This window comes from Dasypus novemcinctus, chromosome X (assembly GCF_030445035.2).
Source record: "Dasypus novemcinctus isolate mDasNov1 chromosome X, mDasNov1.1.hap2, whole genome shotgun sequence".
NCBI lineage: Eukaryota > Metazoa > Chordata > Mammalia > Cingulata > Dasypodidae > Dasypus > Dasypus novemcinctus.
The window spans coordinates 66,130,327-66,145,776 of record NC_080704.1 but is presented as its reverse complement, the minus strand read 5'-3'; the positions used below and the strand labels follow the sequence as shown (position 1 = coordinate 66,145,776).

Below are 15,450 nucleotides of genomic sequence, written 5' to 3'. Positions count from 1 at the left end.
CTGTATATTGTATAGATGAATTGCTGTGATCTAAGGCTCTTGTGGAGAGAAGCTCAATAATTAGGAAAAAAGAAAAGAAAAAGATAGGATGTAAAATTTTTCCAAATCAATATTTATTCTATATCTAACCTTTAAACTCATCGCTATATTCCATTTTATTAGTAAGGGAACCTGACATTATATTGGGCTTCACTTTTCAGGAAGTTTTGGATCACAGAGTGGTTCAACAATGGCAGCGGAGGAATACTGGTATGGGATGTTATTGACAGGCAGTATATGGTTGACAAGGAGTTATACAGGGCATGTGTCAAGGGCGAATGGAAATGTTTGGCTATACTCATAGTGGAAACAATTAAAAACAACAGCTGGGGGAGTACTGGGTTCCTGGCCGTGGGCAGGCTCTGTCGTGGTCCCTAGGGGAGCAGTGGCAGTCCCCCAGGTGCAACAGTAAGGACCAGGAAGGAATGACGGTCCAACAGTGAGCCCCTCAAACTAATGACTATGCTTGTGAGCCTATACACCTGAAATAAGAACAAGGCCTAGAGCAGCACTGTGCCTAAGAGTTCCCTCCTGACAGCCTCCGTGTTACTCAAATGTGACCAGTCTTGAAGCCAAACTCAGCATGTAAATGCAATGCCTTCCCCTCAGCGTGGGACATGACACCCTGGGATGAGCCTCCCTGGCACCGTGGGATCACTACCAAGTACCAGCTGATGACGTAACTAGAAAATGACCTTGAATTAAAGGTTCAAGGCAGACCAGCAGAATATCCCTGTCTACATACAATAACAGGAGTTAAAAATGTTGTTTGACCTGAATAAATGGGGAAATGGAAAGAACAAATGAGTTCATATGGCTATGAGTCTCTAAAAAAGAGTCTGGAGGTTGTCAGAAGGACTGCCCTTATGCACACCTGAGCAAAGTCTCAGAGACAGGTAAAGTAAATACATCCCCAGGTATTGGTCCTTTTGAGGGCTAAAGAGACCTACAGGTTCTATTGTCATGGCAGATGGGGTTCACTGCCATGTCAGTTGGCCCTTCTTTGGAACTGGTGTTTCTGTGTGATGCAACTGGACTCAGATGGGATCCCTTTTCACAAGCCTTTCATGCTACTTTACTGGAATTGTAGTTGGTGCTAGGGTTTAAGATATATCTAGGGGATTGGAAGCTCTGGACTGACAATATGATAGCCAGTCCCTGAGCCTCAACAGACTTCAACTCCTACACTCTGATTTATTGGACTTACCCCACTCAGCTAATGTGGAGTTGAAGAATGTCAACCACCACACCATGGAGCCTAGAGTGCCTACAACTGAAAGCAGGAGGATTGCTGCCAGTATCCATGTGGAATCTACCCCCCTCTTGACATAGATGTGGAATGGACACAACCAAGCCAAGGCCCACAGGAAGGAGGAATACAGTAGGGATTAGAGTGGACTTAATGATGTCCTATTCATGAACTATTGTGGTTAATAATCGAGAAAATGTGGCATTGGTGTGGAAAAAGTGGCCATGGTGGCTGCTGAGTGTGGGGAATTGGAGGAAGAGATGAGAAGTGGAGGCATTTTTGGGACTTGGAGTTTTCCTGGGTGGTGCTCCAGGGACCATTGCCGGACATTGTATGTCCTCCCATGGCCCACTGAATGGAACGTGGGAGAGTGTGAGCTATGGTGTGGACAACAGGATATGGGTTGTAGCGATGCCCAGGGATGTACTCACCAGATGCAATGGATGTGTCGTGATGATGGGGGAGAGTGTTACTGTAGGGGGAGTGGTGGGGTGGGGGCGGTTGGGGTGAATGGGGACCTCATATTTTTGGAATGTAATATTTTTTAAAAAGTGAATAAATTGAGTAGCATTTGGAAAAAAAACAAAGTTTGAAACAATGAAAAAAAACATATATTATGGACAAATTCAATGAAGTGGAGGAAGAGATTAATCATATTAAGAAAACACTTGGAAATCATTCAGAAGAAATAGTAATCATGCACAAAAAGATTACAGATATGATGGGAACCAGGACCACAATCCAAGAAGTCAATAATACTCTCTCAGCAAATTACAGCAGAATTGAAGAGGCAGAGGAAAGAATTAGTAACGTGGAAGGCAGTATATATGAAATCAAACAGTAGAATTGATCAATAAAGAGATAGAAAACATCCAACAGCGCCTGAGGGACCTGAATGACAATGCAAAACACACAAACATGTACATCATAGGCATCCTGGAAGAAGAAGAGAAGGGAAAGGGACAAAAGGGGTGTGGGAGGAAACAGTGGTTGAAAGCTTCCCAATCCTATTGAGGGAGATCCATGTACAGGTACAGGAAGCACAATGCAACCCAAACAGCATAAATCCCAACAGGCCTACCCCAAAACATCTACTTAACAAATTATCTAATGTGCAAGACAAAGGGAAAATACTAAAAGCATCAAGAGGATAAAGAAAGTTCACATACAGAGGAGACTCCATAAGATTAAGTCCTGATTTCTCATCTGAAAAAATGGAGACAAGAAGGCAGTGGTAAGGCATAGTCAAGGTACTAAAAGAAAAGAATTTCCAACCAAGAATACTCTATCCAGCAAAGCTAGCATTGAAAAATGATGGAGAGTTCAAAATATAAACAGATAAATAGAAACTAAGAGTATATGCCAACAAGAATCTTGCCTTTCAGGAAAATAGTAAAGGAAGTTCAACATGATGAAAGAAAAAAACCAGGAGAAACAGAGTTGGAGGAGAGTGTAAGATCAACTAAAATGACAAAAAGAGGGGAAAAACTCAGACAACATATGACAAACACAAAGCCAAAGAATATATGGCTAATATAAGTAATTCCTTGAAAGTAATAACACTGCATGTCAATGGTTAAACTCACCCATCAAGACACACAGAATGGAAGACTGGATAAGGAAATATGACCCATCTACATGCTGCCTACAAGAAACACATCTTAGACCCAGGGACTCAAGGGGGTTAAAAGTGAATGCCTAGAAAACAATCTTACAGGCAAACAATAACAAGAAAAGGGCAGGGGTAGCTCTATTAATATCGGACAAAACAGACTTTAAATGCAAAACTATTGTATGAAACAAAGATGGACTCTACATATTAGTGAAAAGGATAATCTTTCAAGAAGAAAGAACAATCATAAACAATTGTGCCCTTAACAAGGGCACCCCAAATACATGAGGAAAACACTGGAGAAACTAAGTGAAGGAATAGATGCCTCTACAATTATAGTGGGGGCCTTAACATATCACTATCACCATTGGACAGAACATCTCAAATGAGAATTAATAAAGAGACAAAGACTTTCAAAAATATATTAGAGGATCTGAATCTAATAGATATATACAGAACAGTACACCCAATTACAGCAGGATATACATTTTTCTCAAGTGTACATGGATCATTTTCCAAGACAGACTACATGCTAAGCCACAAGGAGAGTCTCATTAATTCAGAAAGACTGAAATAAAAAACAATTTCTCTGACCACAGTGGAATGAAGCCTCAAATCTGCAAGGAGCAGAGACCCAGATGTGGCACCAAGGTATGGAAATTAAACAACACATTCTTAGAAAAACAGTGGGTAAAGGAGGAAATCTCAACAGAAATCCATAACTACTTTGAAACTAATGAAAATGACAACACAACATATTAAAAATTATGGGATGCAGCAACAGCTGTACTGAGAGGGAAATTCATGGTTATAAATTCATACATCAAAAAGCAGAAAGAGCTAAAATTGAAGAATTAACAGCAAACTTGGAGGAATTAGTAAAAACACAACCAACTAACCCCAAAGAAGAAAGAAATAACAAAGATCAGAGCAGAACTAAATGAAATAGAAAATAAGTAAGCACTCGAAAAAAGAAACATAACAAAGAGCTGGCTTTTTGAGAAGATCAATAAAACTTACAAACCCTTCCCTAGACTAACAAAGAAAAAAAGAGAAGATGCAAATACACAAAATAAGAAATGAGGAATGGTATATCACCACTGACCCCACAGAAATAAAGACTATCATAACAGGATACTTTGAAAAACTATACTCCAACAAGAAGGACAATTTAGAGGAAATGGACAAATTCCTAGAAACACATAAGCAGCCTACATAGACGAAAGAAGAAATCAATGATCTCAACAAACCAATAAAAAGTAAAGAGATAGAATAATTAATTAAAAATCTCCCATCTAAGAAGAGCCATGTGCCATATGGCTTCACAGGTGAATTCTACCAAAAATTCAAGAAAAAACTAACACCAATCTTGCTTAAACTCTTCCAAAAAATTGAAATAGAAGGAACATTGCCTAACTCTCTCTATGATGCCAACATTACCCTAGTACCAAAGCCAAACAAAAACACCACTAGAAAGGAAAATTACAGACAAATCTCTCTAATGAACCTAGATGTGAAAATCCTCAACAAAATACTTGCTAATCGTATTCAACAGCACTTTAAATGAATTATACATCCCTACCAAGTCGGTTTCATTCCTGGTGTGGAAGGATGTTTCAACTTAAAATCAATTAATGTAATACACCATATAAACAGATTGAGGAAAAAAGTCACATGATCATATCTATAGATGCTGAAAAAGCATTTGACAAAATACAGCACCATTTTTTTATTAAAAAACACTGCCAAAGGTAGAAATAGAAGGAAACTTTCTGAACAAGATAAAGAGTACATATGAAAAACACACAGCTAACATCATTTACAATTGTGAAATCCTAAAATCTTTCCCTCTAAGATAAGGAACAAGACAAGGATGCCCGCTATTACCCCTTCTATCTGACATTGTGTTAGAAGTATTTGCTCAAGCACTGAGGCAAGATCCAGATATAAAAGGGATCCAAACAGGAAAGGAAGAAATAAAAATTTCACTGTCTGCTGATGACATGATTCTATACATTGAAAGCCGTGAGAGGTCTACAAAGCCTCTAGAACTTATAAATGAGTTCAGTGAAGTCCCAGGGTATAAGGTCAATGCACAAAAAAGAGTAGCATTTCTGTACATTGATGATGGGTAATCTGAGGAGGAAATCAAGAAACAAATACCATTTACAATAGTAAATTTAAAAATCAAATACCTAGGAATAAATTTAAGAAAAGATGTAAAAGACTTACACACAGGAAACTGCACAACACTGTTCAAGAAAATCAAAGAAGACCTAAATAAATGCAAGAATATTCCGTGTTCATGGACAGGAAGACTAAATATTATTATGATGTCTATGCTACCAAAACTGATCTACAGATTCAATGTAATCACAATAAAAATCAGCACGGCATTTTTTAATGAACTAGAAATGCTAACTATGAAGTTTATTTGGAAAGGAAAGAGACCCTGAATAGCCAAATACATATTGAAAAAGAAAAAAGAAACTGGTGTTATCACATTACTGGACTTCAAATATACTACTAAGCTACAGTATTGTAAACAGCACGGGGGAAGCAGACTTGACGCAGTGGATAGGGCATCCGTTTACCACATGGGAGGTCCATGGTTAAAACCCTGGGCTTCCTTGACCCGTGTGGAGCTGGCCCACATGCCATGCTGATGCGCACAAGGAGTGCCGTGCCACCCAGGGGTGCCCCCCGCATAAGAGAACCCCATGCACAAGGAGTGCACCGAGTAAGGAGAGCCGCCCAGCACAAAAGAAATTTCAGCCTGCCCAAGAATGGCGCCGCACACACAGAGAGTTGACACAGCAACATAACGCAACCAAAAGAAACACAGATTCCCATGCCGCTGACAACAACAGAAGCGGACAAAAAGAAGAACACGCAGCAAATGGACACAGAGAACAGACAACTGGGGGGGGGAGGGGAGAGAAATTAAAAAAAAAGAAAACAGCATGGTATGGGCACAAGGATGGACATGCTAAACAATGGAACTGAATTGAGAGTTCTGATATAGATCCTGATATATACACTCATCTGATGTTTGACAAGGCCACCAAGCCCACTCAACTGGGAGACAATGACCTCTTCAACAAATGGTGTGTAGAGAATTGGATATCCATATGCAAAAGAAAGAAAGAGAATTACAATCTCACACCTTATACAAAAATCAACTCAAGGTGGATCAAAAACCTAAGTATAAGAGCCAAGACCATACAGACTTTGGAAAGCAGTGTAAGGAAGCATCTACAGGATCTTGTAATAGGAAGTGGCTTCATGAACTTCACACTCAAAGCACGAGCAGCAAAAGAACAAATAGATAAATGGGACTACCTCAAAATTAAAGCCTTCTGCACGTCAAAGAATTTTGTCAAGAAAATGAAGAGAGAGCTTACACAAGGGGAGAAAATATTTGGTAACCATATATCTGATAGGAGACTTATATCATACATATATAAAGAACTCTTATATCTCGAAAAGAAAAAGAAAAAAACCCATTTAAGAAATGGAATTAAGATTTGAACAGAAACTTCTCCAAAGAAGAAATACAAATGGTTAAATAGCACATGAAAAAATGCTCAAAATCACTAGCTATTAGGGAAATGCAAATTAAGTACAATGAGATACCATCTTATTCCCATAAGACTGGCAGCTAACAAAAAAAAAATAGACGATTACAAGTATTGGAGAGGATTTGGAAGAATAGGAACACTCATCCTTTGCTGGTGGAAATGCAGAAGGATCAAGCCATTCTGGAGGAAAATTTGGTGGTTTTTCAAAAGTTAGCTATAGAGTTGCCATATGACCCAGCAGTTCCACTGCTGGGTATATACCCAGATGAACAGAAGATAAGGATACAAATTGATATATGCATACCAATGTTCATAGCATCATTATTCAGTATTGCCAAAAGTTGGAATCAGCCAAATGCCCATCAAGAGATGAATAGATAAATAAAATGTGGAATATATGTACAATGGAATACTACTCAGCTATGAGAAAGAATATAGTGCAAGCACATGTGATAACATGGATGAAACTTGAGGACATTATGTTGAGTGAAGCAAGCTAGACATTGAAGGACAGATAATACACAATCTCTCTGATATGAAACAAGCAAACCGAGCTGTTTCAGAGGCCTAGAGACTGGAAGATAGCTTAAAGGAATTTGTGGGGGAGAGAAATGTTGCGAGCTGATGCCTACATGAGTGAAGTCTATGATAAGCAGGAGGTGCATATTTGTACAGGGCAGGGATAGGATGGAGGCATAAGGATACATTTGGGTGGAATTTAGTGGATTTGAGGGGGGATGGGGTTGGCGGAATGGGTCAGATAACCCAAGGAATTGGGGGTGGGCTGGGTGGAATAGTTGAATATGGGAGAATGTCAGATATTTGTTTGAAGCTATAATGTTGAGAAACCTCTTTAGAAAATATAAGGAAGGATTACATATTTACAGTGCTTAATGGGGGCATCTTGTAGAGGGGCAAGCTTCTAGGGAGTGTGTGAGTGCTCCTATTGCCATAGTGTATTATATCATTGAGTGGAGACCTGTACAATGAGTGTGAAGGTGTCCCCACATCCTGGGGAGACCTGATGTTCCTAAATAGAGGAATTGTGTCTCTGGAGAGAATCGGTGGTTCCCAATTATTTAGGGCAGTCTAGCATGTCAAGCCCTCAGCATTGTTACAGTATCTATAAATGTGGTCCCTCAAGTAGCGAAGATCGATTGTCACTGGGGCCTCTGAAGGAAGGGGGAGAGAGGTATAGAATAGATGGAAGTAGGCCAACTGGGGTAAAAGAAGCATTTCACAAGATCATGCAATGATGGATATAGGACATGTTAAAATACACCAAAAATGTATAAAAGACTATAGGCTAAAATGTGAACCATAATGCAAAACAATTACTGTGATCTAAAACTTTTTTGAAGGCAAAATTAAAAATTAGAAAAAAGGAAGATATAGACACGGAGGAAGAAATGAATGAAAGTGTCTTGCCACTGTACATACAGGGCAACAACTTTTACAGTGATGAAAGGCAAAATGTTTGAAAGAAAGCTTTGTAATGTTTTTCATTTTATTAATACACCAATTTATATTTACTTTTTTAGTATTTCTAAATCATTATGTATTCTATTTCTAAACTTTAAACCCATCACTATATTTCAATTATCTATTAATTGAATTTGGCAATATATTATACTTTATTGTTGAAGAAGTTTTGGATCACAGAGAGCTCAACTATGGCAGGAGAAGAACACTGGTGTGGGGTGTTATTGATGGAGTTCACATGAGTGGGGGGAATTCTTCAGGGCATGTATATGGGGGACATAAAATGTACTGATATATGTTGGGTATTTTTATAGTAGTTAGTGTTACAAACTTCAACTGAGGAGTGCAGATTTCCAACCCAGGGGAGCTCTGTCACATTCCCCAGTGGAACAACAATAATCCCCCAAGTGCAACAGCAAAGACCAACAAGGAAGGATGGTCCAGTAATGAGCCTTTGATGCTGATGACTATGCTAAGGGGCCTGTGTGCCTGAAATATGAACTAGGCCTAGAGCTGCAGGGTACCTAAAATTTACATTCTGAGAGCTTCCATGTTGTTCAAATGTGGCCACTTTCTAAGCCAAACTCAGCCTGTAAATGCATTACCTTCACCCTAGCATGGGACATGACTCCTGGGGATGAGCCTACCTCCACTGAAGGATTACTACCAATCACTAACTGGTGATGCAACTAGAATGAAACATTGAATGAAAGGGTCAACTCAGACCAGCAGAATATCTCAGCCTACATGTTGGATCAAGTGTTAAAAACTGCTTTTTGACTTTGAAGAAAATGGGGAAATGGCAAAGACAAATGAGTTTATATGGCTAAGAGTCTTCCAAAAAGAGTCAGGAGGTCATCAGAGGGTCATCCTAATGAACCTCTCAGCAGAACCTCAGAGAGAGCCAAAGTAGTTACAACCCTAGGTGCTGGTTCTCCTGAAGTCTAAGGAGATCCACAGGATATATGGTCATGGCAGATGGATTCGGAGTACTGTGCCATGTCAGAGGGACCTACTTTGGAATTTGTGCTCCTGAGTGTGATGGAACTGGACTCAGATGTGTCCTTCCTATACATGCCTCTTGTCACTTTTCCTGAACTTGTGATTGTTGCTAAGAATGGTGCATACTCAGGGGACTTGAATCTCTGAACTGCCCTTGTGCCAGCTGGGCCCTGAGACTCAGTAGAGTTGCAAATTGTACTCTCTGGTTCATTGGACTTACCCAGGTCAGCTAACAGGGAGGTGAAGATGGTCAAACCCACATCAGGGAATCAAGAGTGCCAACAACAGAAAGCAGAGGAATTGCATCCATCATCCATGTGGAATCTAAGCCCCCTCTTGATCTAGAGGTGGAGTGGACATCATCATCCCAGTGTCCACAGAATGGAGGAATTTAATCTAGATTAGAGTGGATTTATTGATATTCTACTATAAAGCTAATGTGACTAGTAATAGAAGAAATTGCAACATTGAGGTGGAGAAAGTGACCACAGTAGTTGCTGAGGGCAAGGAGAGGGAAGAAGAGGTGTGATGTGGGGGCATTTTTGGGACTTTTAGTTGTCCTAAATGATATTGCAGGGTCAGATGTGGAATTTATGTATTCTGCCTTAATCTACTGAAAGTCCTGGGGGAGAGTGTGAACTACAGCATAAACTATTAGATAATAGATATGTAGTGAAGCAGTGCTCCAAAATGTGTCCACTGAGTGTGATGAGTGTGCCACAGTGATGGAAGAGTTCGTTGGTGTAGGAGAAGTTGGGTGGGGGGTGGGGGTATACAGGAACCTCTTATATTTTTTAATGTAATATTTTTTGTGTGATGTACATATCTTCAAAAAATACAATTTACAAAAATGTTGGGGTGGGGGAGCTGGGTATATGGGAACCTCTTATGTTTTATTTTTTTATGTTTTTTTAATGTAATGTTCTTTGTGATCCATTAACTTTAATAAAAAAGTGTAAAAATTTTTTTTATTTGTGGTGAATTTCCGAAAAGAAGTATTCAGCTGTGTTAGTTATACTCACCATAATATGTTACCATCAACTCTATTCATTTCCACATATTTACAATAAACTTTTAAAAAAATTTACATACATTAAACATCAGCTCCCATTCTCAATCCACATTCTATGCCTTAGTAACCTAACCTCTAGAGTTTAGTTCCATGAGTTTACTCATCATATTTAGTTCATATAAGTGAAACCATACAATATTTGCCCCTTTGTGTCTTGCTTATTTCTACTCAACATATTGTCCTAAAGTTTCATCCATGTTGTCATATACATTCCAATTTCATTTCTTTTTACAGCTGAATGGTATTTTTGTTTATCTATTCATGGGTTGAAGGACACTTTGTTTCCATATTTTAGCAATTGTGAATAAAGCAGTTATGAACATCAGTGTGCAAATGTCAATTTGCATCCTTACTTTCAGTTCTTATGAATATATTCCTAGTAACAAGATTTCTGGATCTTATAGCAGTTGTATATTCAGTTTTTTGAGGTAATTTCAAACTGTCTTCTACAGATGCCTGTGTTCCTGCCAACAGTAAATGAATGTTCCTATTTCTCCGCATCTTTTCCAGCACTTGTAGCTTTCTCATTTTTTCCCCTTAAATATTTGCCATTGTATAAGGTGGAAAATCATATCTCATTGAAGTTTTCTGAAGATAAGTTAACTTATTTCTCTTCTCCCCCCCCCCCCCCACTGTCTGCTCTCTGTGTCTGTTGGTTGTGTGCTCTCTGTGTCTGCATGTCTTCCTTTGGGAGGCATTCAGGACTGAACCTGGGAACTCCCATGTGGGAAGCGGGTGCCCAACTGCTTGAATCACATCTGCTCCCTCAGGGAAGATTTGATATGCATTTTCCTAAAAACTAGTGATGAAGAACATTTTTTATGTGCTTTTTTGCCATTTATATTTCCTCTTCAGAAATGTCTATTCAAGTTTTTTCCCATTTTTTAGTTTGGTTTGGAAAGTGATTTCTTGTTTGGATTCTGTGAAGCTAATGACAAAATGAAATGTACAATAACACTGTATCCAAACTGGTAAATTTATTTATTATATAAGTATGGGTTACCAATTCTGAATGTACATACCCAAGGGTTTAACAAAATATATTTTGGGTAAAGTGCACAAAGTTTCTTATTGCTGAAGAACCAAGTCACAAATGAGCAAATAGGGAATACTGGAACAAGCCCTGCAGTGTCTCATACTGAAATCAGATCTATCAGTAAGGATAAACACATAGAGATGCATAAGTAAATATTTATATTTGTATATATATGACTTAATATATGTACATACATTTCCTATCTCAGTCAACTGAGAGCCTAGAAACAGCGACATCCTAGAAGCAATGAGCACTCCTAGTGCCCAGATCTTGGTTTCTAAATACCCTTCTATCAAAAAAGCAACCAGCTCTCCTTTACAAAGTCATTGCTTCCAGGGCTGGGGCAGGTAAAAAATAGATAATCTTGGATCACTGTGGTGCCAGAAATTAAGGAAATGTATAAACAGCATAATATGGATCTATCAAAATGGCCCTCTAAGAAATCATTCAGAAAAAAACAAAAATATTTTCATGAGCATACTTAGAAGTGGGTTTATATGAGCAGAAAAAGAATGTTACATAAGGGTGTTTAACCAAGTGCAGAATTGGTTAGTTTTACAAAGCATAAAATTGTTGTAGTCTTATCAGTTGCACAGTATATTCCTGGGTCATAATGACCCAGAACCATGTCCCAGAAATGCCAGGAATATGGAGTAACTTTCTGTAATAATATACATTTACAAAAATAAATATGCCAAAATGCATATTATTCATTTGTAAATATATTAACCTATAAAAATATTATATATGTAAATATATTATATTTATATATATATAGGTAAATATATTAACCTACAAAAAGTTTTTAAAAAATGAGCAATCATTACCTATGAAGCTAAAGAGAGGGAAGAGATTAGAAGCAGGGTTAAAGGATAAAAGGGAGTCATATTTTATTGGTAATATTTTCTTTCCACTTTTACGGGCTTGAATAAAAATGATTAATGTTAATTCTGAACGGAGAGTATATCAGTTTCTACTGTTAGTCAACTGAAGTGATTTTACAAAGAATTTTAACAACTGGTCTGCAAAATGCTTCCAGCTTTGTAAGAGCTTTGGAAAAGGAAAGGAAATAGGGAGTGTGAATATTTGGCAGTGAGCTCTGAGGCATGAGAGGTGAGATTACAGTTGATAATTTTCTTCTTCATGTCAATTTTACGAAATTTACAATGTCCACATTGTACATGCAATTCTTTTGCAATAGAGGAAAAAGAAGAAAAGATCCTTGAGAATGCAAGTCCCGGACTGAGTAATCAGGAAAACTAATGTAAAGATTGGGTCAAGATGGCAGACTGAGCACGGGCGCATTTCTCTGGTCCTACCCCAAATCCCCTTAAAGGATAGGAAGTGAAGATTTATGCATATAAATAATAACAGCTCCGTAAGGCCAAGGGGTAATAAAGAAAGGACGAATTGCAGGAAGATGAAAAGCAGATGTGGCAAGGACGCTGGGAGGTGTGGGTCCACAGCAAAGAGGCCCTTAAAGTGGGGGAGGGAGAGCAACAGAGCATGGGAGAGGGAACATTTGCGGGCTCCTCAGCTCGGGATACGGAAAAGAGGCCAGTTCAGGACCCAGGAACACTTCCCGGGCAGAGGGAATAGCGGGGATTGGGGGTTGGGGGCTGGGGCGGGGGAGCGGCAAGCTGGGTCTGGCAGGAAGGGGAGGCCTCTCTAGGGCAGGAAGCTGCGCTACGGATAGAGGGAGGAGACTTCTGCGGCGGCTGCGGCGGGTAAGACCCCGATGTGGCAGGGGGGCAGCCGCCGCTGCCAACAGCGAGGCGGAGGGCGCGGGAGGAGAACGCTGGAGCCCCTCCGCAGTCCTCTTCGCCTGCCGCTCCGCCTTCCTAGACGCTTACAGATCCATAACTTTCAGCTTTTGCCAGCACCGCGCTCCTAAGCTGCTGATCCTCCTTCGCCGCAGGCTCACAGCAAAGGCAACACCGAGGTGTCCGATTTGGGCGCGTGAGGCCAAAGATCGCTGACGGTGGGGACGTGGGCATTGGACTAAAGAACCTGAGGATGGGGATGGGCGGATGCCACTCGGAAAAATTGGAGCGGGCGCCAGGAGATTTGAGGGAGGCTGGGAAAGGTGATGGGGAGCGTGAGCGGAGGGAGGCGGAGTGAAGAACACTAGGTTGGTGTACGGGGTGGCCAGAAAAATATATAGCTTTGTGGTGGGCTGCCAGCAGGAGATTGAAGAAGGCCAGGAAGAGATATGAGGTAGAGCTGTACCTGGTGGGAGGTATGGGGATGGGCAGGCAAGAGGAATGAAGACCAGAGGGCCATGAGCCGGGGGGAGGGGGGGAATGATAATGATAAAGGGCTACATGCGCAGAAACATAGATAGGCTCCAGGAGGGGGAGAAGGGGTGTGGAAGAGAAACCATCAGTGTGTTATAGGGGGCAACTAGGATGGCGGCAGAACAAACACCATGCTAAGGAGTAGGCTATCTCTAGGAGGGGCCTCGATCTCCAGGTCTACCACATCTATCACTTCTCTAGCCCTCCAGCACAGTGATAACAAGCCTGGAGGAAGGGCATTGCAGGCAGACATCAGAAAGTGTCATGAAATCCAGCATTGCTGCCAGGCACACAGGAATAACTTGGGCAGAGATACACCTGGTGCATAGAGATTTCATAATACCTAAGGTAAAAATCATGTTACAGTATACTGAATATTTCTCCCTAGCCTCTCTCCTCCCCCTGCAGATATGAAGACCCCTCATAAAAAGTCAGCCACAGGGCAGCGAACCAGGGCAGCTGTAGGTCGCCAGACTGGATCTGCAGATACGAGGAAGAAAAAGACCTCCCCAAAGAAGCAGAGGGGCAGACCTTCCTCCCAGCCCCGCAGGAACATCGTGGGCTGCAGAATTTCACATGGATGGAAGGAAGGTGATGAGCCCATTACACAGTGGAAAGGAACCGTTCTGGATCAGGTGCCTATAAATCCCTCTCTTTATCTGGTGAAGTATGATGGAATTGACTGTGTCTATGGACTGGAACTTCACAGAGATGAAAGGATTTTACAGCTTAAAATCCTTCCTGATAAGGTTCCATTTTCTCGAGTCAGAGACATGCGCCTTGCAAATACCATAATTGGTAAAGCAGTGGAACATATGTTTGAGGGTGAGCATGGTTCTAAGGATGAATGGAGGGGGATGGTCTTAGCCCAAGCACCTATCATGAAAGCCTGGTTTTATATTACCTATGAGAAAGATCCTGTCTTGTACATGTACCAGCTTTTAGATGATTATAAAGAAGGGGACCTCCGTATCATGCCAGAGTCCAGTGAGTCTCCTCCAGCAGAGAGAGAGCCAGAAGGAGTTGTAGATGGCCTGATAGGTAAACATGTGGAATATACCAAAGAAGATGGCTCCAAAAGGACAGGCAAGGTTATTCACCAAGTTAAAGCCAAACCCTCTGTGTATTTCATCAAGTTTGATGATGATTTCCACATCTATGTGTATGATTTGGTGAAAAAGTCCTAACTGTTTTAGTAAAATTTGGCAAATTTGTGGAAGCAAATGTATAATTTGTAGACAGAAAAAAAAATGTTCCTTTGAGTGTACTGAAAGTTTAAAGGTTCCTGTTAACCCATCATCTTTGCCAGCATAATTGTTGTTTTGTTCTTAAAAATACAAACTTGTGTGGACATGACATGCAGTGTGTAAGGAATTTGTATTCTTGAAAAGACTGTGTGTATTTGATGGAGGGGCATGAACAGAAAGAACAACTATAAATTCAGGCTATGAATAAAGTGAAGCTAGCATCAAAATCAGTTATCTAAAAACTGAATAAGACTTAGCTGGTCTGGTCTAGAGATGGGGAGGGGAAGGAACTAGAGATGGGGAACTGTGGGGGAGGAGGAAGAGGAGGTAACTATTTAGGAAGAAGTGGGGAGAGACCAGAAATGGAGAGGCTCTTTGTAGGGAGGGAGATCTAGTGAGGGGAGACATCCAATTGGAAAGAGGTGGAGAATAACAAAGGGAGAATGAGATCTTATGACTTAGAGGAAATAGATTGAATGCATAGAATAGAGGGCGACACAAAGAACTATGGAAAGGGTCCAGAACAAGGGGGAGAAAGACCTAGTTAACAGGGATCTGGGAAAGGCTGGAGCAGGAGTTAAATTTTTTTGTTCCACAGACCCCTTTGCCAGTCAGATGAAAACCATGGATCCCTTACTAATTCCACACTATACTGTGTATTATTTAATAAATATATCACACCTGCACCAACACATCCCCACAAGAATAATGATTTTTATAAATTTCAATTCAAGCTTATGAGCCCCTTGTTAAGACCCCTGGGCTAAAAGAAGCAGGAAGGGAGGGTCTATGCATGGGAAGGGTCTATCAAGGAAGGGACACTGAGGGAGGAA

At 40.4% G+C, this 15,450-nt stretch overlaps 1 protein-coding gene across 4 annotated transcripts; it reads left to right on the top strand.

Annotated features, from left to right (window-relative positions):
* Positions 1-12,744: 12,744 nt before the first annotated feature.
* On the top strand, positions 12,745-14,726 carry LOC101422014 (spindlin-2). 4 transcript variants are annotated; one of them, XM_071213220.1, is made up of 3 exons: positions 12,745-12,800; positions 12,944-13,015; positions 13,759-14,726. In XM_071213220.1, the coding sequence occupies exon 3, from the start codon at positions 13,781-13,783 to the stop codon at positions 14,555-14,557; it is 777 nt and encodes a 258-aa protein (XP_071069321.1). In that variant the 5' UTR covers positions 12,745-12,800; positions 12,944-13,015; positions 13,759-13,780; the 3' UTR covers positions 14,558-14,726. The 4 variants fall into 4 exon arrangements, with proteins under 4 accessions (XP_071069321.1, XP_004465216.1, XP_004465214.1 ...); XM_004465159.4 differs by lacking the exon at positions 12,745-12,800 and having other exon boundaries at positions 12,807-13,015; positions 13,779-14,726; XM_004465157.4 differs by lacking the exon at positions 12,745-12,800 and having other exon boundaries at positions 12,807-13,054; positions 13,779-14,726.
* Positions 14,727-15,450: the final 724 nt, after the last annotated feature.